This window comes from Macaca mulatta, chromosome 9 (genome assembly GCF_049350105.2).
Source record: "Macaca mulatta isolate MMU2019108-1 chromosome 9, T2T-MMU8v2.0, whole genome shotgun sequence".
NCBI classification, from domain to species: domain Eukaryota; kingdom Metazoa; phylum Chordata; class Mammalia; order Primates; family Cercopithecidae; genus Macaca; species Macaca mulatta.
Window position 1 is genome coordinate 80,951,609 of NC_133414.1, and position 27,834 is coordinate 80,979,442.

Sequence of the window (27,834 nt, forward strand, 5' to 3'; positions counted from 1 at the left end):
ACTGCCAAATGTCCTCTAAGGGATAAATTCACCCTCTGTTGAGAACCACTCATATTTCCTACTGTTTTTATTCTACAGTGAAGTCACCTCATGTATCCACTAAAATTCTGAAGGAAGTACACAGGTTAATTAAAAAAAAATCTTTAATTAAAGACTTAACTTAAGGCATCATACTGACATCTATGGGCTTGGTACTAAACTGTACATTTGACATACACTGCATTTTTTTCTTTAAACTCTCAAAATTAGAAGCAATATAGATGCTATTCTGGGAAAGTAGAAAAATTAATTGAAAGCAATAACACTGACATCAGGACAACTAATATTACGTAAAGTATAACGCATACAAGAACAATACTAGTTCTCTATTGCTTCTTTCTGATACACTGTCTTTTAGATAAACTGAATTTTTTGTTTGTTTGTTTGTTTTTTTTTTTTTTTGAGGCAGAGTCTTGCTCTGTCGCCCAGGCTGGAGTGCAGTGGCCGGATCTCAGCTCACTGCAAGCTCTGCCTCCCGGGTTTACGCCATTCTCCTGCCTCGGCCTCCGGAGTAGCTGGGACTACAGGCGCCCGCCACCTCGCCTGGCTAGTTTTTTGTATTTTTTAGTAGAGACGGGGTTTCACTGTGTTAGCCAGGATGGTCTCGATCTCCTGACCTCGTGATCCGCCCGTCTCGGCCTCCCAAAGTGCTGGGATTACAGGCTTGAGCCACCGCGCCCGGCTTTTTTTTTTTTTTTTGAGATGGAGTTTCATTCTTGTTACCCAGGCTGGAGTGCAGTTGCAGGACCTCGGGTGACTGCAACCTCCGCCTCCTTGGTTCAAGTGATTCTCCTGCCTCAGCCTCCCAAGTAGCTGGGATTACAGGCACCCACCACCATGCCCAGCTAATTTTTATATTTTTAGTAGAGACGAGGCTTCACCATGTTGGTCAGGCTGGTCTCGAACTCCTAACCTCAGGTGATCCACCCGCCTCGGCCTCCCAAAATGTTGGGATTACAGTCATGTAATCCCACCGTAGGCCACTGTGCCTGGCCTAAACTGAATTTTTAATGAATGCTTACTGATCAAGAGGGGATTTTTTGGTGATGAGTTTAAAAAAATTTGTTTCAAAAAACTTGCAAAAATTAAGCATCATGCTATTTTATGATTTTGACTGAAATTTTAACATATGAACTAAAAATTTTAAAACCTAATAATTCTATAAATAAAATTAAAAATTTCTAGGCATTTTTATAAAAGAAATTTGGTAATTAAATACTACAGTCAATTAAACTGATGAACTTTATTGGAGTTAAAACTATAACAAAGTTCATCCTAAAACACTTTGCAATGCAAAATTATTTCACTCGAGGAGTGTTTAATAATTTGAAGGCTAGGAATTACAAGCAATTTTCAAAAGCAGAAACTCACATTCATAAAACTTTATACATCATTTGAACTAAAAGACATGTATACTAATAAAATCAAACATGCATCACCTTCAAACATTCTTATATCATGATTTTTATATATTACATTATTTAACACCATTCCTCATCACTACATGGATTTTATCATACACTTGCACCATTCTCCTTGGATTTTTGATCTTTGTCTTCATTCTTTACATTATCCTGTAAGACAACAGAGAAGGAAAAAGTACATTTTACTAGATTCTCTTAAATGTTACTTTGATATTAGAGTATAATGATATTCAGTTTGGTATACTTTTTTCTAGTGATAAAGAACAATAAATTAATTTTAATATCTTAAAATTAATGGTGACAAAGTATTTACCTCAATTCTGCCCAAGAATAAATGGGGTCTAAAAATGCAGTGAATGCGGCAGGTGTGGTGGCACATGCCTGTAATCTCAGCACTCTGAGAGGCCAAGATAGGAGGGCTGCTTAGCGCAGGAGTTGGAAACCAGCCTGGGCAAGATGGTGAAATCCCATCTCTACAAAAAATATAAAAATTAGCTGGATGTGCTGGAGCACACCTGTAGTCCCAGCTAATCAGGAGGCTGAGGTGGGAGGATCACGTGAGCCTGGGAGGCAGAGGCTGCAGTGAGCCAAGATAGCACCACTAACAATCCAGCCTGGGCAAAAGTGCAAGACTCTGTCTCAAAAAAACAAAACAAAACAAAACAAAAACCAAACAACAACAACAACAAGAAAAAAACCACAGAGAAGTGAAGTGAATGGTTTAGTTCAAACTTATACTCTGGATTAAAAAGAAATATAAATGAAATTTGCTTCAAGAAGTCTGTACTCTTAAATCATGTTGACATTCCAACTAAGTTTTAGAAAAACAACACCTTTTGGGAATCACCTTTAAAAAAAAAAAAAAAAAAGATGGGGTCTCGTTCTGTTGCCCAGGCTAGAGTGCAATGGTGCAAACTAGACTCACTGCAACCTCTGCTTCCCAGGTTCAAGTGATTCTCCTGCCTCAGCCTTCCAGGTAGCTAGGATTACAGGCGCCTGCCACCATGTCTGGCCAATTATTTTTGGATTTTTAGTACACATGGGGGTTTCACCATGTTGGCGAGGCTGGACTTGAACTCCTGACCTCAGGTGATCCGCCCGCCTTGGCCTCCCAAAGCGTTGGGATTATAGGCGTGAGCCAGTGTGCCTAGCCTGGGAATCACTTTTTACTAATCTCAGGAAGGACAGAATGATTATCATTATTTGCTTTTAGAATAATCACTAAGAGCTTAATAACATTAAAATACATTAAAAGCATCATTTTAAAAACTATGAAAATGTTAAAAATACAAAATTTCTCACCTTCTTGAGAACAGTGTGGATTTCATCCATTACCGTAGATAAGTTTCTGATTGTCTTATTCAGTTGGTTTTCAAATTGTAAATTCATGTTTTCTGAAATCTTTAAGTTTTCTTGTAACTGACTAAGGTCCTTTTTAACTTCTCTGAGTTCACCAGAGAGACTTTTGTTGGAATTCTCCAAATTTAATATGGTTTTTTCATCTTCATCTGTTTAAAAAAATCCAAAAATTAACATTTTACTTTCTAAAACTTCAAATTTAACTTTGGGGTTAAAATATTTAAGCTGTGAAAATAAAAAGCTGACTGAATTCCATAAAATGGCAATGTCTGTCAATTTCACTAGTCATAAAGCACACTGTAATATTCATTATTTATTTACTTTTGAGACCGAGTCTCACTGTTGCACCGGCTTGAGCGAAGTGGCACAATCTTGGCTGGGATTACAGGCACGTGCCACCACACCCAGCTAATTTTTGTATTTTTAGAGATGGGGTTTCACCATGTTGGTCAGGCTGGTCTCAAACTCCTGACCTCAGACAATCCGCCCACCTCGGCTTCCCAAAGTGCTGGGATTATAGGCGGGAGCCACAGTGCCTGGCCTGTTTCATTTACATTTTTAACTTGTATTATTTCAAAACCTATGTTCTATTTTTAGATCATTGTATAGATTAGAGAACACAGACTGGTAAAAACTAAGTGGATGCCAGGCGCGGTAGCGCATGCCTGTAATCCCAGCACTTTGGGAGGCTGAGGTGGGCGGATCAGGAGGTCAGGAGATGGAGACCATCCTAGCTAACATGGTGAAACCCTGTCTCTACTAAAAATACAAAAAATTAGCTGGGCGTGGTGGCACGCACTTGTAGTCCCAGCTACTTGGGAGGCTGAAGCAGGAGAATCACTTGAACCCGGGAAGTGGAGGTTGCAGTGAGATAGCCCCGTTGTACTCCAGCCTGGGTTACAGACAGAGACTCCGTCTCAAAAAAAAAAAAGTGGAACTAGAAGGTGATTAAAAGGATGCAACAGATAACAATGAACCTGAGAATGCACATGAAGACCTAAGATTCACATAAAGCTAAGCAATTTTATAACCTGAACCAGAAATAATGAAAAGTAAAGGTCCTTGCAGAGCGCGGTGGTTCATGCCTATAATCCCAACATTATGGGAGGCCGAGGTGGGTGATCGCTTGAGGTCAGGAGTTTGAGGCCAGGACCAACATGGTGAAACCCCATTTCTACCAAAAATACAAAAAATAGCTAGGCATGGTGGCACATCTACTTAGGAGGCTGAGGTGGGAGAATCACTTGGACCCGGGAGGCAGTGGTTGCAGTAAGCTGAGATTGTGCCACTGCACTCCAGCCTGGGTGAGAGTGAGACCCTGTCTTAAAAACAAATAAATAATTAAAGAATTTTTAAAAGTTCCTTCTGTACTTCGATGAAAATATGTGGTATGCATATGCAGATGTGTACACAGGTACGTACATGTGTATGTACATACATAAACATATATACATGTCCCAGCAGGGTGCTGAAAGTATGAACATATCCAATGCTGACCCTTACCTGTCTTTTCTTCTAGTAACTGCAGCTTCTGTTCTACCTCAGCTCTTACTTTTTCGCTCTTTTCCAATTTTTGCAAGAGGCTTCCTACATCTACCATTGCACCATTGTACACAATGAGGCCAACATTTTCTTCCACATCCTTTGATTCCTGCTTTACTGTTGGTGTTGGAAGTAATAGTCTGTTTCCTGTAATATAAAATATTATTTCATAATCACATATTTTCATAAGTTATTTTTCTTCTTTAATTACTGGTATACTTATTAAAAAGCAAAATCTTAACATGCACAGACCTAGCATATCTTCCTGCAAAGACTCAGACTCTTCATGGTTCTCTTCATCTTTTGAGGTGTCTGTTAATTTCCGGTAAAAGCAAGACTCACGGAGCACTACTTTATTAAGAAGCTTCTTTACCTGTTATGCATGCAAGTAAACAAAATAAAGAGATGAAAATATATTTCTCGATTCTCTTAGAAAAACTATGTGTTAATTTTCACTTTCTTTTGAGAAAGAGTCTTGTTCTTGTCGCCCAAACTGGAGTGCAGTGGTGTGATCCCGGCTCACTACAACCTCTGCCTCCCGGGTTCAAGTGATTCTCCTACCTCAGCCTCCAGAGTAGCTGCAATTACAGGCACCCGCCATCATTCCCGGCTAATTTTTGTATTTTTGGAGAGACGGGGTTTCACCATGTTAGCCAGGCTGGTCTTGAACTCCTGACCTCAGGTGATCCACCTGCCTCGGCCTCCCAAAGTGCTGGGATTACAGGTGTGAGCCACTACGCCCAGCTGTAATTTTCACTTATGATAGAAATCCATGGAATTGAGTAAGATCCAAGTTACTTTTGAAAAAATAAAACTTCATTGTTAAAAAGTATAACATTGATAAAAATTTATGCACAGGTATGATTTATTATAGCATAGTTGGTAAATCCAATAAATGAAAACCACCAGCAACGGAGACTAGGTAGGTCAATTATGGTACATCTATATAATGGGTACTGTGCAGCTATAAAAAGAATGAGGCAGGTTTCTATTTTCATGGTAGAATGTATTTATAGAATACTGTGGAATGAAAAAAAAAGAGCCAGTCAAAATGTACAGAATCATTCCATATTTTGTTTATAAAAATGAAACTGCCGGGCGCGGTGGCTCAAGCCTGTAATCCCAGCACTTTGGGAGGCCGAGGCGGGCGGATCACGAGGTCAGGAGATCGAGACCATCCTGGCTGACACGGTGAAACCCCGTCTCTACTAAAAAATACAAAAAAAACTAGCCGGGTGAGGTGGCGGGCACCTGTAGTCCCAGCTACTGGGGAGACTGAGGCAGGAGAATTGCGTGAACCCGGGAGGCGGCGCCTGCAGTGAGCTGAGATCCGGCCACTGCACTCCAGCCTGGGCGGCAGAGCAAGACTCCGTCTCAAAAAAAAAAAAAAAAAAAAAAAAGAAACTGAGCTGCTTACAAAAAGACCTAGAATTTTATGTATTATAGTCGTAAGGAGTAGAAAAAGAGGGAGAGGGAGAAGGGAAGTGTTTTACAACTGGTTTGTGTTATACTGCTTTATTTATTTATTTTTTGAGACAGAGTCTTACTCTGTCATCCAGGCTGGCGTGCAGTGGTGCAATCTTGGCTCATTGCAACCTCCGCCTCCTGGGTTCAAGAGATTTACCTGTCTCAGCTTCTCCAGTAGCTGGGATTACAGGCGTGTGCCAACACACTCAGCTAATTTTTGTATTTTTAGTAGATACGGAGCTTCGCCATGTTGGCCAAACTGGTCTTAAACTCCTGGCCTGAAGTGATCTGCCTGCCTCAGCCTCCCAATCACGCTGGGATTATAGGCGTGAGCCACCACGCTTGGCCCTTATGTTGCTTTAATATATAAAAAAAATCAACGGAGGTTCTATTAACTTTTCATTGGAAAAGGTAACTTTTAAAAAATGTTTTCCTTTTAAATATTCACAAGATAGATTACCTGAGCCCGAGAAAGATGTAGTCCAAGAGTATAAAGTATTTCTTCCAAATCCTTTTCAAGAAGGTAACCACAATGACTTTGATCAAAATAAACAAAAGCCATTAACAGATCTCTGTTAACTGTGATCATTTGCGTCTTTTCTTTTTCCTAAGAAAATGGAGAAGTAGAAAACATAGTAGCCAAATTTTTTACCCCCGAAAAGTGGGAAACAGAGACTGTGCATAAAATAGCAATAATCTAATAAGACATTTACCTCATCCTAGCTAAAATGAGTTAATCTGGTATATGAATATGAGAGAAAGGAATCAGACATACTAGTTACCTGACATAGCCACAAAAAAACAACTGACAGAATTTTACTTAGTGGTAATATAGATGGATAAGGACTAATAAACTTCACAACTGTGTTATGTTTAGATGATGTAAGATATCACCATATTAAAAAGAACACAGTATTCAATAAATACCTTATCTTTAGAGGGCCTCTCCTTGCAGTATCTGTTGATATCTCTTTTGTCATCTCGTTTGGTCATTTCTTCCTCATCCCTATCTGTAAAATAAATATACCAGTGGCAAAAAAGTCATTAATACACATATTTTCAAGTTGGGCACAGTGGCACATGACTGTTATCCCAGCTACTCAGGAGGGCCAAGTGTTTGAGGGTGTAGTGAGCTATGACTGTACCACTGCACTCCAGCCTGGGTGACAGATCAAGACCTTGTCTTTTAAACAACAACAAAAAAAATAAAAATAAAAATAAAGAGAAAACCTTATGCTAAAACATACATGAACCTTGATAACAGGCTAAGTAAAAGAAGCCAGTCACAAAAAAATCACTTATTATGTGATTCCATTTATATGGAATGTCCAGAATATCTACAGAAACAAAAAGCAGACTAATGGTTGCCTAGGACTGAAGAGGTTCAGGGAAGATGGGGAGTGACTGCTAATGAATAACCTCTGCACTCAGCCTGGGTGAAGTGAGACCCTATGTGATACTGTTTGATAGCATTTGAAACATAGAATGACCTCTATTAAAATTAAAGTCAATCACCGGGCACAGTGGGTCATGCCTGTAATCCCAGCACTCTGGGAGCCCGAGGCAGGTGGATGACTCAAGGTCAGGAGTTTGAGACCAGCCTGGACAACACGGTGAAATCCCGTCTCTAAAAACACAAAAATCAGTGGGGTGTGGTGGCGTGTGCCTGTAGTCCCAGCTACTCAGGAGGCTGAGGCTGGAGAACTGTGTAAACCTGGAAGGCAGAGGTTGCAGTGAGCCGAGATTGCGCCACTGCACTCCAGCCTGAGCAACAGGGCAAGACTCCATCTCATAAACATATAAATAGAACCAATCCCCTCCAATACTGCCACTGCTTAAGTTTACGTAATATTATAAATCCTTTGTTATTTCAACAATGTTAACAGCATCTTCACAGAAGTAGACTGCATCTCAAAAAGACATTGTCTTTGCTCATCCATAAGAAGCAATCATCTATTTAGTTTATCCTGATATTGCAGCAGTTCCATCCCATCTTCAGGCTGCATTTCTAATTTGAGTTCTCTTGCTCTTTCTATCACACCTGCAGTTATTCCCTCTACTGAATTACTGAACCCTTCAAAGTCATCCATAAGAATTTTTAGTAGAGTTGGGGTTTCACTATGTTGGCCAGGCTGGTCTCAAACTCCTGGTCTCAAGTAATCCATCCGCCTTGGCCTCCTAAAGTGCTGGGATTACAGGTGTGAGCCACTGCATCAGGCCAATAATTGAAATCAATTTCATACAACCTACTGTTTTGTTATGTTTTGAGACAGAGTTTCACTTCTGTCGTCCAGGCTGGAATGCAATGGCATGATCTTGGCTCAATGCAACCTCCGCCTCCCAGGTTCAAGTGACTCTCCTGCCTCAGTCTCCCGAGTAGCTGGGATTACAGATGTCTGCCAGCACACCTGGCTAATTTTTGTATTTTTTAGTAGAGACGGGGTTTCACTATGTTGGTTAGGCTAGTCTCAAATTCCTGACCTCAGGTGATCCACCCACGTTGGCCTCCCAAAGCTCTGGGATTACAGGTGTGAGCCACTGCTCCCGGCCCAAACTACTGTTAATGTTGATATTTTTACCTTCTCCCATGAACCACGAATGTTTCTAATGTCATCTAGAATGGTCAATCCTTTCCAGAAGATTTTCAACTTACTCTCCCCAAACCCATCAGAGGAAATAATATATACTATGGTAGCAAGAGCCTTAGGAAATGCATTTTTTGGCCGGGTGTGGTGGCTCACACCTGTAATCCTAACACTTTGTGGGGCTGAGGCAGGAGGATCGCTTGATCCCAGGAGTTTAGCACCAGCCTGGGCAACAAAGAAAGACCCTGTCTCTAAAAAGCAAAAAAAGTAAATTTAAAAAGGAAATGTATTTCATAAAAAGAAAGACTTGAAAGTTGAGGGCGGGCACAGTGGCTCACACCTGTAATCCCAGCACTTTGGGAGGCCACAGTGGGCGAGGATCACTTTAGGTCAGGAGTTCGAGACCAGCCTGCGAACATGGTGAAACCCTGCCTGTATTAAAAATACAGCAATCAGGCCGGGTATGGTGGCTCACGCCTGTAACCTCAGCATTTTGGGAGGCCAAGGCAGGCGGATCATGAGGTCAGGAGATCGAGACCATCCTGGCTAACACAGTGAAACCCTGTCTCTACTAAAAATACAAAAAACTACTCGGGAGGCTGAGGCAGGAGAATGGCGTGAACCTGGGAGGCAATGCTTGCAGTGAGTGGAGATCGCGCAACTGCACTCCAGCCTGGGCAACAGAGCAACACTCCGTCTCAAAAAAAAAAAAACAACAGAAATCAGCTGGGCATGGTGGCTCATGCCTGTAATCCCAGCTACTTGGGAGGATGAAGTGGGAGATAACTTGAGTCCAGGAGGTCCAAGGCTGGACTGAGCCATGATCATGCCACTGCATTCCAGCCTGCATGACAGAGTGAGACCCTGTCTCAAAAAAAAAAAAAAAAAAAAAGAGTAAAGTGAAATTACCTCTTTGATCCAAAGGCTGCAGAATAGATGATGCAGCCATGAAACATTAATCTCCTTGTACATCTCCATCAGAGCTCTGGGTGACTAGGTGTGGTGTCAGTGAGAAGTAATATTTTGAAAAGAATCTTTTTTTCTTAGCAGATCTCAACAGTGGGCTTAAAATATTTAGCAAAAATGTTGGTTACATGATAAACGAGTAAAAAAAATTCAGTAAGCATTGCTGTAAAGAGTTGTCATTCTGACATTGTTGTTCTGTTTCTAGGGCACAGGTATGGTAGGTTCAGCATAATTTTTAAGGGGTTTATGATTTTTGGAATGGTAAATGAGTACCGGCTTCAGCTTAAAGTCACAAGCTGCATTAGCCCTAACAAGAGAGCCAACTTGTCCTTTGAAGCTGGGTACTGACAGCTCTTCTCTAGCTGTGAAAGTCTTAAGATGGCATCTTCAGCCAATGGAAGAAGGCTGTTTTGTCTCCATTGAAAACGTATTTAGCAAAACCACTTTCATCAATTATATTAGCTTCTACATAAGCACTTGCTGTTTCAATGTGCCTTTTTTTTTTTTACCCACCCCCAAGAGGCAGGGTCTTGCTCTGTTAACCAGGCTTGAGTGCAGTGGCGTAATCATAGCTCACTGCAGCCTTAAAATGCCTGGGCTCAAGCAATCCTCCCACCTCAGCAACCACGTCGTACTTTTACCTTATGGAGATGGTTGCTTTCCTTAAACCTCATGAATCCACCACTCGTAGCCTCAAACTTTTTTCTACAGCTTCTTCATCTTTCACAGAATTGAAGAGAGTTAGGGCCTTGTTCAGAATTCGGCTTTGCCTTAAGGGAATGTTGTGGCTGGTGTGACCTTCTATTCTGACCCCTAAAACTCTCTCCTTATAGCAATAAAAGCTGTCTCATTTTCTTACCATTTGCATGTTCACTGGAGTAGCACTTTTAATTTCCTTCAATAACTTTTCCTTTGCATTCACAACATGGCTAACTGATACAAAAAAACTAGCTTTTGGCCTATCTCAACTTTCAACATGCCTTCTTCACTCACCTTAACGATTTTTTGGTTTCACTTGAACACTCGAAGGCCATTTTGATTTTTTTCTTTATTACAATTATTATTTTTGAGACAGAGTCTTGCCCTGTTGCCCGGGCTGGAGTACAGTGGCACAATCACGACTCACTGCAACCTCAACCTCTTGGGCTCAACAGATCCTCCTACCTCAGCCTCTAAAAGTATCTGGGACCACAGATGCATGTAACCACACCCAGCTGATTTTATTTTATTTTTTAATAGAGATGGGGTATCACTATGTTGCAGATGCTGGTCTTTAACTCCTAGCCTCAAGTGATCCTATCTCTGTATCCTCCCAAAGTGGTGGTATTACAGGTATGAACCACTGAGCCCAGCCTAATTATTAATTGGCCTAATTTCTGTTTTTGTTTGGAGATGGAGTCTTGCTCTGTCGCCCAGGCTGGAGTGCAGTGGCATTGATCTCAGCTCACTGCAACCTGCCTCCTGGGTTCAAGCAATTCTCCTGCCTCAGCCTCCCAAGTAGCTGGGATTACAGGTGCCCACCACCATGCCCAGCTAATTTTTATATTTTTAGTAGAGACGGGGTTTTACCATGTTTGGCCATGATGGTCTCGAACTCCTGATCTCAGGTGATCTGCCCACCTCGGCCTCACAAAGTGCTGGGATTACAGGTGTGAGCCACTGCACCCGTAATTGGTCTAATTTCTTTTCTTTTCTTTTTTGAGACAGAGTCTCACTCTGTCACCCAGGCTGGAGTGCAGTGGCATGATCTCAGGTCATTGCAACCTCCGCCTCTCTAAGTTCAAACAATTCTCATGCCCTCAGCCTCCCGAGTAGCTGGTATTACAAGCGTGCACCACCACACCTGGCTATTTTGTGTATTTTTACTAGAGACAGGGTTTCTTCGCCATGTTGGCCAGGCTGGTTTCAAACTCCTGACCTCAAATGATCCACCCGCCTCAGCCTCCCAAAGTGCTGAGATTACAGGCGTGAGCCACCATGCCTGGCACAACTGGCCTAATTTCAATATTTTCTCTCAGGGAATAGGGAGGCCCAATAAGAGGGACAAAGATAGGGGAAGGGCAGGTTGGTAGAGTGATTAGAACACAAACAATATTCATAATTAAGCTCATCATCTTCTATGGGCACAATTCGAGGTGCACCAAAACATGTATAATAGTATTATCAAAGATCACTGATCACAGATCACCAAAACAGACAGAGTAATAATGAAAAAGTTGAAAATACCGTAAGAGGCCGGGCGCGGTGGCTCAAGCCTGTAATCCCAGCACTTTGGGAGGCCGAGACGGGCGGATCACGAGGTCAGGAGTTCGAGACCATCCTGGCTAACACGGTGAAACCCCGTCTCTACTAAAAAATACAAAAAACTAGCCGGGCGAGGTGGCGGGCGCCTGTAGTCCCGGCTACTCGGGAGGCTGAGGCAGGAGAATGGCGTAAAAACCCGGGAGGCAGAGCTTGCAGTGAGCTGAGATCCGGCCACTGCACTCCAGCCTGGGCGACACAGCGAGACTCCGTCTCAAAAAAAAAAAAAAAAAAAAAAAAAAAAAAAAAAAGAAAATACTGTAAGAATTACCAAAATGTAACAAAGTCAAAGTGGCACATGCTGTTGGAAAAGTGGTGCTGATAGTCTTGCTTGGCATAAGGCACTATCTGTGCAGCACAATAAAGTGCAGTATAAAAAAAAACCAAAGCATGCCTATACTTTAAAGTGTCTAATTGTATGGCATGTGAATTACATTTCAATAAAGGTGTTATTAAATAAAAAAATAAGCAAATGTTCTAATGGCTGGGTGTGGTAGGTCATACCTGTAATCCCATCACTTTGGGAGGGAAACAGGAGGATGGCTTAAGGCCAGGAGTTTGAGATCAGCCTGGGTAACACAGTGAAACGATATCTCTACAAAAAATTTAAAACTTAGCCAGGTGTGGTGGTGCACACCTGTAGTCCTACCTACTCAGGGAACTAAGGTGGGAGAATTGCACGAGCCAGGAGTTCAACGCAGCAGTGAGCCAAGAGCGTGCTACTGCCCAGCCTAGGCAACAGAGTAAGACTTTGTCTCAAAAAAGAAAGAATGAAAGGGAACTTCTCCTTGGAACCTAGTCATTTACTTATTTTTGATGATTGAAAAATACTCACAATATAATCCACATTATTTGAGTATTTATCTTGAGAGCTGTCACTTTCAAAACTGTCTCATCCGAAACTTGTATTTTTGAAATAACTTTTGAAACATTCAAGCAGTATTTGTTCATCACAGAAAATAAATCAATCCCACCACATAAAATGAAATTAGTGATCGTGTCCTATTTTTTCCCCATATATACACACTTATCAACATTAAATTTATTTATAGGAACATGCTATCTACAAAAACCCTTTAAAAATCTTTTTCCATGTGACTACACTTCTCCACGTTTACTTCAATGGGTGCAGAGAATTTTAACTGCATGACAATATTACCAAAGTGCAATTTAAATAATTGTCTATTCCTATTTAGATTGATTCCACATTTTTATTTTATAATAAATTATGGAATGATCACTCATGTTGATGTTTTAAAGAATATGGCTAATTCACATTTCCAAATTTCTGTTCAGAAAAGGTATAACAATGTACAGCCCCAAAGAAGAGTGATGAAAGTGTAACTCCTTTTACCCTTGTTAAACTGTGTTACCTTTCATTTAAAACTTTAATTTTCATTAACTTGATAAGAAAAAGATAGGCCGGGCCGGGCGCGGTGGCTCAAGCCTGTAATCCCAGCACTTTGGGAGGCCGAGACGGGCGGATCACGAGGTCAGGAGATCGAGACCATCCTGGCTAACCCGGTGAAACCCCGTCTACTACAAAATACAAAAAACTAGCTGGGCGAGGCGGCGGGCGCCTGTAGTCCCAGCTACTCGGGAGGCTGAGGCAGGAGAATGGCGTGAACCCGGGAGGCGGAGCTTGCAGTGAGCTGAGATCCGGCCACTGCACTCCAGCCTGGGCGACAGAGTGAGACTCCGTCTCAAAAAAAAAAAAAAAAAAAAAAAGAAAAAGGCCGGATGCAATGGCTCACGCCTGTAATCCCAACACTTTGGGAGGCCAAGGTGGGCGGATCACCTGAGGTCGGGAGTTTGAGACCAGCCTGGCCAACATGGTGAAACCCCATCTCTACTAAAAAACAAAAATTAACTGGGCACAGTGGTGCATGTCTGTAATCTAAGCTAATCAGGAAGCTGAGGGCACGAGAATCGCTTGAACCAGGGAGATGGAGGTTGTAGTGAGCCAAGATCATGCAACGACAATCTGGGCTGGGCGACAAGAGCAAAACTCTGTCTCAAAAAAAAAAAAAAAAAAAAAAAAAGTATCTTATTGCTATCTCCTCTCCTAATTACTAACAAAATTCAACACCATTTAATACATTTACTGGTACTGTATTACACGTTATAATTCCGCTTTTGTACTGGAAAAAGTGTGGTCTCGGACAGGCGCAGTGGCTCATGCCTGTAATCCCAGCACTCTGAGAGGCCAAGGCAGGCGGATCACAAAGTCAGAAGTTCAAGACCAGCCTGGCCAATATGGTGAAACCCCGTTTCTACTAAAAATACAAAAAAATTAGCCAGATGTGGGCCTGTGATCCCAGCTACTCGGGAGGCTGAGGCAGGAGAACTGCTTGAACCCAGGAGGCAGAGGTTGGAGTGAGCTGAGATCACACCAGCACACTCCAGCGTGGTAACAGAGCAAGACTCCGTCTCAAAAAACAAACAAACAAGAGTAGTCTCCAGGAAACTTAACAGGATCATGAGATATAAAATATAAGAAAAGTGGTAAAACAGAAGCAAGCGGCAATTAGAAACTCCAGGGAAACAAACAAAAAAGAACTATAATCCTATCGACATATATTTAGAACCTATAAAATTATTTAGACTGTTCCAGGAACTTGGAATATATATTAACAAAGAACACAGAGAAAAGTCTCTTTTTCTTACATAACAGCTTTTATTCAAGTGTAGGGATAAGGGGGAGACAGGCAACGAGCAAAATAAAGAGTATGTAATAAAATAGGTCATAAATTCTATGGGAAAAAAAAAGGGGGGGAGGATAAGAGACCAGAAATGTGCAGTAAGGGAGGGCAGAGGATTGCAATTTTAAATAAAGTAGGGTGCAGAGCAGGCTTCACTGACAAAGTGATACCTGAACAGACTTCATATATGAGAAATTAAGGAAGGTGGATCTCCAGGAAAAACCCTGCTAGCAGAAAGAACTGCCAATGTAAACCTCCTAACATAGGAGCATATGTGATGGGTCCACTCTTCTGAAGAAGAGGGCTTAAGAGATGTAATTGGAGACATGACGTGGTAGAGTCTTGTAAGTCATTGTGAGCACTAGCTTTTTCTTTTTTCTTTTCTTTTGAGATGGAGTCTCGCTGTGTCACCCAGGCTGGAATATAGTGGCACAATCTTGGCTCACTGCAACCTCCGACTCCCGGGTTCAAGCGATTCTCCTGCCTCAGCCTCCTGAGTATATGGGATAACAGGCATGTGCCACCACACCCAGCTAATTTTGTATTTTTAGTAGAGATGGGGTTTCACCACGTTGGTCAGACTGGTCTCGAACTCCTGACCTTGTTATCCACCTGCCTTGGCCTCCCAAAGTACTGGGATTACAGGCATGAGCCACTGCACCTGGCCTTCTATTCTTTTTCAGACAGGGTCTCGCTTTATTGTCCAGGCTGGAGTGCAGTAGTGTGATCACTGCTCACTGCAACCTCTGCCTCCCAGGCTCAAGTGATCCTACAAGCTCAGACTCCTGAGTAGCTGGGATTACAGGCATGCGCCACCAAGCCCAGATAAATTTTTTATTTTCTGTAGAGACAGGGTGTCGTCATGTTGCTCAGGCTGGTCTTGAACTCCTGAGCTCAAGTGATCTGAACAGTGGCGCTTTTTTTTTTTTTTTTTGAGACAAGAGTCTTGCTCTGTCACCCAGGCTGGAGTGCAGGGGCGCAACCTCAGCTCACTGCAACCTCCACCTTCTGTGTTCAAGTGATTCTTATGCCTCAGCCTCTAGAGCAGCTGGGATTACAGGCGTGCGCCACTACGCCCAGCTAATTTTTTGTATTTTTAGTAAAGACAGGGTTTCACCATGTTGGCCAGCCTAGTCTTGGGACTCCTGGCCTCAAATTATCCACCTGCCTCAGCCTCCCACAAAGTGCTGAGATTACAGGTGTGAGCCACCATACCCAGCCGGAACAGTGGCTTTTTCTATGAGGTAAAAATGATGGGAATACACTGGAAGAATTTGAACAAAAGGGCCGGACGCGGTGGCTCACTCCTGTAATCCCAGTACTTTGGGAGGCTGAGGCAGGTGGAACCCGAGGTCAGGATATCGAGACGATCCTGGCTAACATGGTGAAACCCTGTCTCTACTAAAAATACAAACAATTATTAGCCAGGCCTGGTGGCGGGCACCTGTAGTTCCAGCTACTCGGGAGGCTGAGGCGGGAGAATGGCGTGAACCCAGGAGGCGGAGCTTGCAGTGAGCTGAGATCGCGCCACTGCACTCCAGCCTGGGCGACAGAGCGAGAATCCGTCTCCAAAAAAAAAAAAAAGAACAAAAAAACCCGAGGAATTTGAACAAAAGAACGAAATAAATTCTAAATTTTGCAAAGATCATTCTGGCAACTGTATCGAGAAACTTTATTGTAGAGGGGAGGAAACATGGAAACAAGTTAGGGGTCTATTAATATAATCTAGGCAAGAGATAATGTGGCTTGGATTATAGTCAAATTAGTGGAATTGGTAAGAAGTGGACTGATTCTGGATAAGTTTGAAAACAGAGCAAATATGACTTCCTGATAGATTGGAAGTAGGGTATCACAGAAAGAAAGGAGTCAAGGATGACTCCTGCATTTTAGTTTGAACAACTGGAAAGATGGAATTGTCATTAAATGAGATGGTTGGCAAAGGCTAAGGTTGTAGGATTTGTGTATGTTTTCTTTCTGGTGAAGGGGTTAGCAGGAGTTTAGTTTCAGACATATTGATTTTGAAATGCCAGATAACTAAGTGGAGGTGTCAAGTAGATAGATTAGTATGGGAGACTGGGAAAGAAGTCTGATATGAGATAGAAATTTGAGGCTTGGCACATCCTTGTAATCCCAGCACTTTGGGAGGCCAAGGCAGAGGACTGCTTGAAGCCAAGGAGGTCAAGACCAGCCTGAGCAACATACTGAGACCCCATCTCTACAAAAAACTAAACAGCTAGGTGCAATGGCATGCACCTGTAGTCCCAGCCACTCAGGAGGCTGAGGAGGAGGATTGCTTGAGCCTTGAAGTTTGAGGCTGCAGTGAGCTATGACCATACCACTGTATTCCAGCCTGGGTGACAGACCCTGTCTTTTTCTTTTTTACAGATGGAGTGTTGCTCTTGCTGCCCAGGCTGGAGTACAATGGCATGATCTCGGCTCACTGCAACCTCTGCCTCCTGGGTTCAAGTGATTCTCCTGCCTCAGCCTCCCGAGTAGCTGGGATTACAGGCATCCGCCACCATGCCCAGAAATTTTTTTGTATTTTTAGGGGGTTTCACTCTGTTGGTCAGGCTGGTCTCGAACTCCTGACCTCAGGTGATCCACCCACATGGGCCTCCCAAAGTGCTGGGATTATAGGTGTGAGCCACTGCGCCCGGCCCAACTCTATATCTCTTTAAAAAAAAAAAAAAAAAAAGAAAACTAGAAATTTGAGAGAATTAACAGTATATAGATAGTATTTAAAGCTAGAAAAATGGATGAAACCAACATTAAAGGAGTGAAAGGAAAAAATAAACTAAGGCTGGGCCGGGGTCAGTGGCTCCCACGCCTATAAACCCAGCTCTTTGTGGGGCTAAGGCAGGTCAATCATGAGGTCAGGAGATTGAGACCATCCTGGCCAACAGGGTGAAACCCCATCTCTACCAAAAAACACAAAAATTAGGCTAGGCATAGTGGCCCATGTCTGTAACCCTAGCACTTTGGGAGGCCAAGGTGGGCAGATCACCTGGTCAGGAGTTCAAGAACAGCCTGGCCAACATGGTAAAACCCCATCTCTACTATAAATACAAAAATTAGCGGGCAACAGAGTGAGACCCCATCTCAAAAAACAAAAAGCAAAACAAAACAAAAAAAAATAGAAAAAGTAGCTGGGTGTGGTGGCACACATCTGTAGTCCCAGCTACTCGGAAGGCTGAGGCAGGAGAATTGCTTGAAACTGGGAGGCAGAGGTTGCAGTGAGCCGAGATCACGCCACTGCACTTTGGTCTGGTGAGAGCCAGACTCTATCTCAAAAAAAAAAAAAAAAAAAAAAAAGAGCTGACAGCTGGAACACTAACAAAATAATGAGAATACTGTTTAATGATTCAACTAAAGCAGCAATAAAATAATACTGGGCGTACAGGGGAGAGAAAATGGGGCTGTAAAAAGGGCTTAAGTCTTCATAAAGCAAAGCAAGTAATGAAGATAAATACTGCTATATGAATATTATGTCATTGCTATTGAGTTATATTAAGGCAAATAAGAGGAGATATTACATAGTATTAATAGATGCTATTATGATCTTATTTTCTTAGGAGTGATTATGGAATTGTGGTTATTTCAGAGCATGTTTTGTTTTTTCTTAGGCAAACTGAAGAATTCATATGTCAAATTGGGTTACAAAAACAAAACAAGACAAATATTAACAATTATTGAATCAAAGTTGATGAATACATAGGTGTTCACTGCACTATCCTTTCAACTTTTTCATCAAACAATATTAAAAACTGATATGGGGCGGGGCACGGTGGCTCAAGCCTGTAATCCCAGCACTTTGGGAGGCCGAGACGGGCGGATCACGAGGTCAGGAGATCGAGACCATTCTGGCTAATCCGGTGAAACCCCGTCTCTACTAAAAAATACAAAAAACTAGCTGGGCGAGGTGGCGGGCGCCTGTAGTCCCAGCTACTCAGGAGGCTGAGGCAGGAGAATGGCGTGAACCCGGGAGGCGGAGCTTGCAGTGAGCTGAGATCCGGCCACTGCACTCCAGCCTGGGCGACAGAGTGAGACTCTTGTCTCAAAAAAAAAAAAAAACTGATATGGTAGAGAGAAGAAAATGTAGTGGCAAACAAAAAATACCGTAAGTAAAAATAATTGCCAGAGACACAAACTATAAAAAAACCAAAAAGAACTCTTATAATTTTCTGTATCAGAAAAATATACTTTTTAAAAAAAGCCACAAATCTACATGGAAAAGAACAGATAAGGTATTCAGAGGCACTTTATAGGTATTTGATCGTTGATGTCTATGGTCAGAGCATCTACTGTACAGTATTTTAAATGTCACCGCATGGTACTAAAGTCTGTCTTATAAAACTTAGGCGAAAGGTATATGGGTGTTTATTATTAGTAGTCTTTAAACTCTGTATGTACTCTTTTGCATTACGATAGTCTTTGTTAAACAAAATGCCCAAATTAGTTTTTCTTTTTTTTTCCTTTTTTCTTTTTTTTGAGACAGAGTCCGACTCAGTCGCCCTGACTGGAGTGCAATGGCACGATCTGGGCTCACTGCAACCTCCGCCTCCCGAGTTCAAGCCATTCTCCTGCCTCAGCCTCCCCAGTAGCTGGGATAACAGGCGCATGTCCGGCGAATTTTTTGTATTTTTAGTAGAGATGGGGTTTCACTATGTTGGCCAGGCTGGTCTCGAACCCCTGACCTCAGGCGATTCCCCCACCTTGACCTCCCAAAGTGCTGAGCTAGCACGCCCAGCCCCAAATTAGTTTTCTAAAGAATATATTCAGTGGCATGAATCTGGGAGGCGGAGGAGCTTGATCGTGCCGCTGCACTCCAGCCTGGGCAACAGAGCGAGACTCCGTCTCAAAAAAAAAAAGAATATATTCAGGACAGGCATGTAGCTCACGCCTATAATCCCTGCATTTTTGGGAAGGTGATGTGGGCAGATTCCTTGAACTCAATAGTTCAAGACCAGCCTGGGCAACAAAGTGGGACTCTGTGCCTATAAAAAACTTAAAAATTAGGCTGGGCACAGTGGCTCACGCCTGTCATCCCAGCACTTTGGGAGGCCAAGGCGGGGAGTTTGAGACCAGTCTGACCAACATGGAGAAACCCCATCTCTACTAAAAATACAAAATTAGCCGGGTGTGGTGGCGCATGCCTGTAATCCCAGCTACTCAGGAGGTTGAGGCAGGTGAATCACTTGAACCCGGGAGGCGGAGGTTGCGGTGAGCCGAGATAGCGCCATTGCACTCCAGCCTGGGCAACAGAGCAAGACTCTGTCTGAAAATAAATAAATAACTAAATCAAAATAAAAATTAGCTGGGAATGGTGGCAAGCACCTGTTGTCCCAGTTACTCCAGGGACTGAGGTGAGAGGATCATACTAAGCCCAGTAGGTTGAGGCTGCAGTGAGCTGTGAGCATGCCACAGTACCCTAGCATGGGTAATACAGTGAGAACCCTGTCTCAACAAAAAAAATAAGCAATTATTATATGAAACATCAGGGACTATTATACTTTTTTTTTTTTTTTGAGACAGGGTCTTAACTCTATTGCCCAGACTGGAGTGCAAGGGCACAATCTTGGCTCACCACAACCTCCGCCTCCCCTGCTCAAGTGATTCTCCTGCCTCGGCCTCTGGAGTACCTGGGATTATAGGCACGCGCCACTACCGCCTGGCTAATTTTTGTACTTTTAGTAGAAATGGGGTTTCACTATGTTGGCAAGGCTGGACTTCAACTCCTGACCTCAAATGATCCACCTGCCTTGGTCTCCCAAAGTGCTAGGATTACAGGTGTGAGCCACTGTGCCTGTCCTATTATAGCTTTTATGGCACAGCTTAAGCACCAAGTTTAGGGAAATTTGTTCTGAGTATTAATTATATGAGAGACTTAGGATAATTAGTAATAAATATGTCTTAAAACAATCTTCTCACCTAAAAACTGGAAAAACTTTCTCACTGAAGAGTGTATTACTCTTTCTATTCCAAAGAAAAAAAATGTTAAAAATATAGATTTCAGTGATACAATGTCACCAAACAAAAAATGCATTCTTAACTCTAAGAAATAATAAATAAATTTCAATCATACCATCTTCTTCATCCTCAGCTTCTTCTGCTTCCATAGGGTCATATTCATCTTGATTGTTATCTTCTTCAGTTTCATCATCATCTTTAGAATCATCTTTTCTTTTATCTTCTTTCTGTAATTTAAATGCCTTTATTATTTATTTACTTATTTTTAGAAGATGGGGTTTTGCCATATTGCCCAGGCTAGTCTCCAACCCCTAGGCTCAAGTGATCCACTGGCCTGGACCTTCTGAAGGGGTAGGATTATAGGCGTCAGCCACTATAGCCAGCAGTTATATTATTATTATACAATCATAACAATTATTATATATTATTACACACACACACACACCTATATATATATATTTTTTTTCTTTTTTTTTTGAGATGGAGTCTGGCTCTGTCACCCAGACTGGAGTGCAGTGGCATGATTTCCCTTCACTGCAACCTCCGCCTCCCAGGTTCAAGTGATTCACCTGCCTCAGCTTCCCAAAGGGCTGGGATTACAGGTGTGAGCCACTGTGCCTGGCTTAAAATAGTTTTAAATTAAGCAATAAATCTCACCAAACAGGCCGGGCGCGGTGGCTCAAGCCTGTAATCCCAGCACTTTGGGAGGCCGAGACGGGCGGATCACAAGGTCAGGAGATCGAGACCACAGTGAAACCCCGTCTCTACTAAAAATACAAAAAATTAGCCGGGCGCGGTGGCGGGCGCCTGTAGTCCCAGCTACTCAGGAGGCTGAGGCAGGAGAATGGCGGGAACCCGGGAGGCGGAGCTTGCAGTGAGCCGAGATCGCGCCACTGCACTCCAGCCTGGGCAACAGCGTGAGACTCCGTCTCAAAAAAAAAAAAAATCTCACCAAACATTAAATTACTAAAACTAAAAAACAGTAAATCCACTGAAGTTATTTAAAAGTTTTACATTGTAAATTACTATTTTTTTGTTTGTTTTTTTTGAGACACAGTCTTACTCTGTTGCTCAGGCTGGAGTGCAATGGCACAATCTGGGCTTACTGCAGCCTTCAACTCCTGGGTTCAGGCAATCCTCCTGCCTCATCCTCCCAAGTAGCTAGGACCACAGGTACACGACCATGTCCAGCTAATTTTTGTAATTTTTGTAGAGAGGGGGTTTCACCATGTTGTCCAGGATGGTCTTAAACTACCAGAATCAAGCAATCTCTCCACCTCAGACTCCCAATGTGCTGGGATTATAGGAGCGAGCCACTATGTCCGTACTATAAAAGAGTAATAATTGGCCGGGCGCGGTGGCTCAAGCCTGTAATCCCAGCACTTTGGGAGGCCGAGACGGGCGGATCACGAGGTCAGGAGATCGAGACCATCCTGGCTAACACAGTGAAACCCCGCCTCTACTAAAAATACAAAAAAACTTAGCCGGGCGAGGTGGCAGGCGCCTGTAGTCCCAGCTACTTGGGAGGCTGAGGCAGGAGAATGGCGTGAACCCGGGAGGCGGAGCTTGCAGTGAGCTGAGATCCGGCCACTGCACTCCAGCCTGGGTGACAGAGCGAGACTCCGTCTCAAAAAAAAAAAAAAAAAAGAGTAATAATTAGGCTGGGTGTGGTGGCTCACATCTGTAATCCCAGCACTTTGGGAGGCTGAGGTGGGCAGATCACTTGAGGTCAGGAGTTCAAGACCAGCCTGGCCAACATGGTGAAAACCTGCCTCTACTTAAAAAAAAAAAAAAAAAAATTAGCTAGGCAAGGTGGCATGCACCTGTAGTCTCAGCTACTTGGGAGGCTGAGGAAGGAGAATTGCTTGAACCTGGGAGGGAAAGGTTGCAATGAGCAAAGATTACACCACTAGACTTCAGCAAGCCTGGTCAACGGAGCTAGACTCCATCTCAAAAAAAGGGAAAAAAAAATTTTAAGAATAAGGTATTAGAAAACTAGCTATAGATGCTCATATTGGCTTAATTTGAAGATCTGAATTTCTTTTTTTTTTGAGATGGAGTCTTGCTATGTCGCCCAGGCTGGAGTGCAGTGGTGTGATCTTGGCTCACTGCAACCTCCACCTCCCGGGTTCAAGTGATACTCCTTCCTCTGCCTTCCCAATAGCTAGGACTACAGGCATGTGCTAATTAGTCTGGCTAATTTTTTGTATCTTTAGTGGAGACGAGGTTTCACCGTGTTAGCCGTGACGGTTTCAAAGACTTGATTTTCTAATATAGTAAAATCTTTCAGTTTGGCTTTTACATCTAATATTCTGATGGAAATCAACATCAACCTTTATAACGTAGAAGAGTAACTGAAAGTTCTAAAGCAGGTTGTTATTACAGACCTTTCTTTCATCTCTATCTTCTTTTTTATCTTTATCATCGCCTGATTTTCTCCGTTTGGGTTTTGGCTCATCAGTTTCATCATCTCTTTCTTCCTTTTTATCTTTTCTCTCATCTTTTTTGCTTTTTTTATCCTTTTCTTTTTTGTCCTCTTTCTCAGGAAGAGACAGTAATGATTTGTATATACGGACACCAAAATCTCTTTGAAGCATTTCATTGAAAAGTTCCGCAAACAATGAAACCTATAAAAAGATACCAACATGAACCTAGCCAAATTTCAACAGAAATAATAAAGTTAGCACAGTAATTTAGCAAATAAAAACTTGCCACATATAATGATTATGTAAACTTATCAACCTTTTTTTTTCTTTTTTTTTGAGACGGAGTCTCGCTCTGTCACCCAGTTGGAGTGCAGTGGTGCGATCTTGGCTCACAGTAAGCTCCACCTCCTGGGTTCACACCATTCTTCTGCCTCAGACTCCCAAGTAGCTGGGACTACAGGTGCCCGCCACCATGCCTGGCTAATATTTTTGTATTTTTAGTAGAGACGGGGTTTTACCGTGTTAGCCAGGATGCTCTCGATCTCCTGACCTTGTGATCTGTCCGCCTCAGCCTCCCAAAGTGCTGGGATTACAGGAGTGAGCCACCTCACCCGGCCACTTATCAAATTTTTAACACAACCATTAATCTTTTTTTTTTTTTTTTTCCTGACAGTCTTGCTCTGTCACCCAAACTGGAGTGCGGTGGCGTGATGTGGGCTCACAGCAACCTTTGGTTCCCAAGTTCAAGCCATTCACCTGCCTCACTCTCCTGAGTGGCTGAGATTACAAGCTTGTGCCACCAACCCTGGCTAATTTTTGTATTTTCAGTTGAGATGGAGTTTCGCCACGTTGGCCAGGCTGGTCTCGAACTCCTGACCTCAGGTGATCCACCCGCCTCGGCCTCCCAAAGTGCTGTGATTACAGGTTGTGAGCCACCCCGCAAAGCCAACCAACTGTTAATCTTCATGATAAGTGTACCTTATTAATTTACTCAATAAATTTTACATCAAATGCCTGGTATGTACAGGGCCTGTTTTAGGCATTAGGGATACAGCACTGAAGAAAGCTGATAAAAACCTCTCCTATCATCCAGCCAGTGGAGAGAAGCAATAAATAACCAAATCATGAAGTCTCTGTTAACCTATTCTGGTTCTGGGGCTGCCCGGTTTTTAAGACAAGGAATAACCAAATCAACATCAAATTATATGAAAAACAAGCAGGATAAACACCTACAGAACAACAAGAGAGAATAGTAAGACAAGGCTTCTCTGATAAAGTGACATTTAAAAAGTGAACAGAAGGCAATGAGGAAATAAGTCATATTGGTAGCTAGGAGAAGAAAATTCTGGATTAGGGAAACAATTTTAAACCCTGAATAGGGAACATCTATTACTACTAAGCAAGCATCCCCAGGTAACAGGCTATTGCTATGTATTATAAATTTTTTGGGTTTTTTTTTTTTTTTTTTGAGACAGAGTCTTGCTCTGTTGCCGAGGCTGGAGTGCAGTGGCGCGGTTTTGGCTCACTGCAAGCTCTGCCTCCCAGGTTCACACCATTCCCCTGCCTCAGCCTCCCCAGTAGCTGGGACCACAGGTGCCCGCCACCACACCCAGCTAATTTTTTGTATTTTTAGTAGAGATGGGGTTTCACTGTGTTAGGCAGGATGGTCTTGATCTCCTGGCTTCGTGATCCGTCTGCCTCGGCCTACCAAAGTGCTAGGATTAAAGGCGTAAGCCACTGTGCCCGGCCTATATTATAAATTTTTTATGTACCTATTTATTTTTTCTTTGAGACAGAGTTTTGCTCTTGTTGCCCAGGCTAGAGTGCAATGGCATGATCTCAGCTTACCGCAACCTTCACCTCCCAGGTTCAAGCTATTCTCCTGCCTCAGCCTCCTGAGTAGCTGGGATTACACGTCTGTGCCACCACACCCAGCTAATTTTGTATTTTCAGTAGAGATGGGGTTTGTCCATGTTGGTCAGGCTGGTCTTGAACTCCTGACCTCAGGTGATGCGCTTGCCTTGGACTGCTGAAGTGCTGGGATTACAGGTGTGAGCCACTGCACCTGGCCTTATGGACCGATTTCTTTTTCTTTTTTTTTTTGAGACGGAGTCTCGCTCTGTCGTCCAGGCTGGAGTTCGGTGGCGCGATCTCGGCTCACTGCAAGCTCTGCCTCCCGGGTTCACGCCATTCTCCTGCCTCAGCCTCCCAAGTAGCTGGGACTACAGGCGCCCGCCACCACGCCCGGCTAATTTTTTGTATTTTTAGTAGAGATGAGGTTTCACCGTGTTAGCCAGGATGGTCTTGATCTCCTGACTTCGTGATCCGCCCGTCTTGGCCTCCCAAAGTGCTGGGATTACAGGCGTGAGCCACCACGCCCAGCTTATGTACCCGATTTCTAAGGCTAAAGTCCGTTGCTTTCAATAGACTCTTAAAAAGGGCTAAAACGGGCCATGCGGTGGCTTGCGCCTGTAATCTCAGCACTTTAGGAGGCTGAGGCAGGTGGATTATGAGGTCAGGAATTCGACACTAGCCTGGTCAACATGGTGAAACCTCTCTCTACTAAAAATACAAAAATTAGCTGGGCGTGGAGGCACACGCCTGTAATCCCAGCGCTACTCAGGAGGCTGAGGCAGGAGAATCACTTGAATCTGGGAGGCGGAGGTTGCAGTGAGCCAAGATCATGTCATCGCACTACAGCCTGGGCGACAGGGTGAGACTCCGTCTCCAAAAAAGGGCTAAAACTTGAAATGGCTGACCACAGTCCTTAAATGTGTCATCTTTGCAAATCTGATATATTTGCTAAAATAGTTTAATCAGATCATTTTCTGATTACAAAGGATAATGCAAATTTATTATAACTATAATTTATTTTAGCCTATTTTTCATTAATTGCCCAATCTTTTTTATTTCACATTGAGATGGAATTTCACTATGTTGCCCAGGCTGGCCTCAGACTCCTGGGCTCATGCAATTCTCCCACCTCAGTCCCTCAAAGTGCTGTAGTGACTGTGCCCAGTCTATGTATTTATTTATTAAGTGATTATTACAAGGATGGCACCATTAGGAATTACTTCAATTTATGGCAACTGCTTACTTTTTTTATTTTTTGAGACAGAGTCTCACTCTGTTGCCCAGGCTGCAGTGCAGTGGCGCAATCTTGCCTCACTACAACCTCTGCTTGCTGGGTTCAAGATTATCCTGCCTCAGCATCCTGAGTAGCTGGGATTACAGGAGCCTATCACCTAGCCTGACTAATTTTCTGTATTTTTAGTAGAGATGGGGTTTCACCATGTTGGCCAGGCTGGTCTCAAACTCCTGACCTCAGGTGATCCACCTGCCTGAGCCTCCCAAAGTGCTGCGATTACAGGCATGAGCCACTGCACCCAGCCAGGCAACTGCTTAAAAAAAAGATAACGTCATATAGCATCAAATTTTAAGGACATCTGCTTATTGGAATAATTAACATTGGAAAAAAAAATCCCAACAACTTGGACATATTTTAATATTTATAACATGTTTTATATGAAAACTAATAAGCATGGACTTTATGTTTTATAATTGCCTCAGTAATCCTCAAAGGTCTCTAGTCTTCCTTGATTTTCATCTTACCAGCTGGTGAACAATGACCTTCTGGTTCAAAGAAGCATGACTGATTTTTCCAATATAATTTAGAAAACAAAAGAACATAAGATATGTTGATAAGATAAAATAATTAAACACAATAATTTTAGATATGATTTTGTACAGGGCACTACAAAATTAATTATGTTGGAAATTCTATTTTTAAGGAGTGAAGCAATTACACACTTAGAGATAAAAGTTTTTAATTGTTTTGAAAACTAACATGTTGTAAACTAAACTACATGTTGTAAAGCTGCTCTAAAATAATGATACAGGCTAGGTGAAATGGCTCATGCCTGTAATCCCAGCATTTTGGGAGGCCAAGGCAAGTGGATCACCTGAGGTCAGGAGTTCAAGATCAGACTGGTCAACATGGGAAAACCCTGTCTCTACTAAAAATACAAAAATTAGCCGGGGTTGGTGGCGTGCAACTGCAATTCCGGCTACTCAGGAGGCTGAAGGAGGGCAACAGCTCAAACCCGGGAGGCGGAGGTTGCAGTGAGCCAACATCGAGCCACTGCACTCCAGCCTGGGTGACAGAGGGAGACTTTCTCAATAAATAAATAGGCCGGGCGCAGTGGGCTCATGCCTGTAATGCCAGCAATTTGTGAGGCGGGTGGATCACTTGAGGTTGGGAGTTTGAGACCAGCCTGGCCAACATGGTGAAACCCTGTCTCTACTAAAAATTCAAATAATTAGCCAGGCGTTGTGCCTGTAATCCCAGCTACCCTAGAGAGAGGCAGGAGAATTGCTTAAGCCTGGGAGGCAGAGGTTGCAATGAGCTGAGATTGTGCCATTGCATTCCATTCTGGGCAACAAAGTGAGACTCTGTCTCAAAAATAAATATATAAAATAAGTAATAAAATAATTATACAAAAAATAGATTAATAATGAAAAGTTAAACAATTATTTTCTCTTACAACTCAAACACCAGTTAAATTTTTAATCTCTTTAAATGGTATTAAATGCTATTTTTTTTTTTTTTTTTTTTTTTTTTTGAGACGGAGTCTCGCTCTGTCACCCAGGCTGGAGTGCAGTGGCCGGACCTCAGCTCACTGCAAGCTCCGCCTCCCGGGTTTACGCCATTCTCCTGCCTCAGCGTCCCGAGTAGCTGGGACTACAAGCGCCCGCCACCTCGCCCGGCTAGTTTTTTGTATTTTTTAGTAGAGACGGGGGTTTCACCGTGTTAGCCAGTATGGTCTCGATCTCCTGACCTCGTGATCCGCCCGTCTCGGCCTCCCAAAGTGCTGGGATTACAGGCTTGAGCCACCGCGCCCAGCCTAAATGCTATTTTAATTCTAGAGAAGATAATAAAGCATTACCTCATCCCCAAAAGAGTCAACTAGACATTACGGATATCCTGAAGAAAGGACACACCACACTACTTATGAAAGCGTCTTAGGGAAAAAACAGAACTGAACTTAATTAAAAA

General features: G+C 42.9%; 1 protein-coding gene across 19 annotated transcripts in view; it reads right to left on the minus strand.

Moving 5' to 3' along the window:
• Nucleotides 1-1,267: 1,267 nt before the first annotated feature.
• The window catches only part of CCAR1 (cell division cycle and apoptosis regulator 1), a 77,997-nt gene continuing 51,430 nt past the window's right edge, over nt 1,268-27,834 (minus strand). For 17 of the 19 annotated variants that reach the window (XM_077944904.1, XM_077944901.1, XM_015147321.3 and 14 more), the window contains 8 exons: nt 22,740-22,979; nt 20,468-20,579; nt 6,759-6,841; nt 6,292-6,438; nt 4,617-4,737; nt 4,326-4,511; nt 2,766-2,971; nt 1,268-1,613 (listed from right to left, as the gene is read on the minus strand). In XM_077944904.1, the coding sequence (XP_077801030.1) occupies nt 1,554-1,613; nt 2,766-2,971; nt 4,326-4,511; nt 4,617-4,737; nt 6,292-6,438; nt 6,759-6,841; nt 20,468-20,579; nt 22,740-22,979 (1,155 nt within the window). In that variant the 3' untranslated portion in view covers nt 1,268-1,553. The remainder of the gene's footprint in view (nt 1,614-2,765; nt 2,972-4,325; nt 4,512-4,616; nt 4,738-6,291; nt 6,439-6,758; nt 6,842-20,467; nt 20,580-22,739; nt 22,980-27,834) is intronic. The other 2 variants (NM_001260782.1, XM_077944902.1) reach the window with 2 other exon arrangements.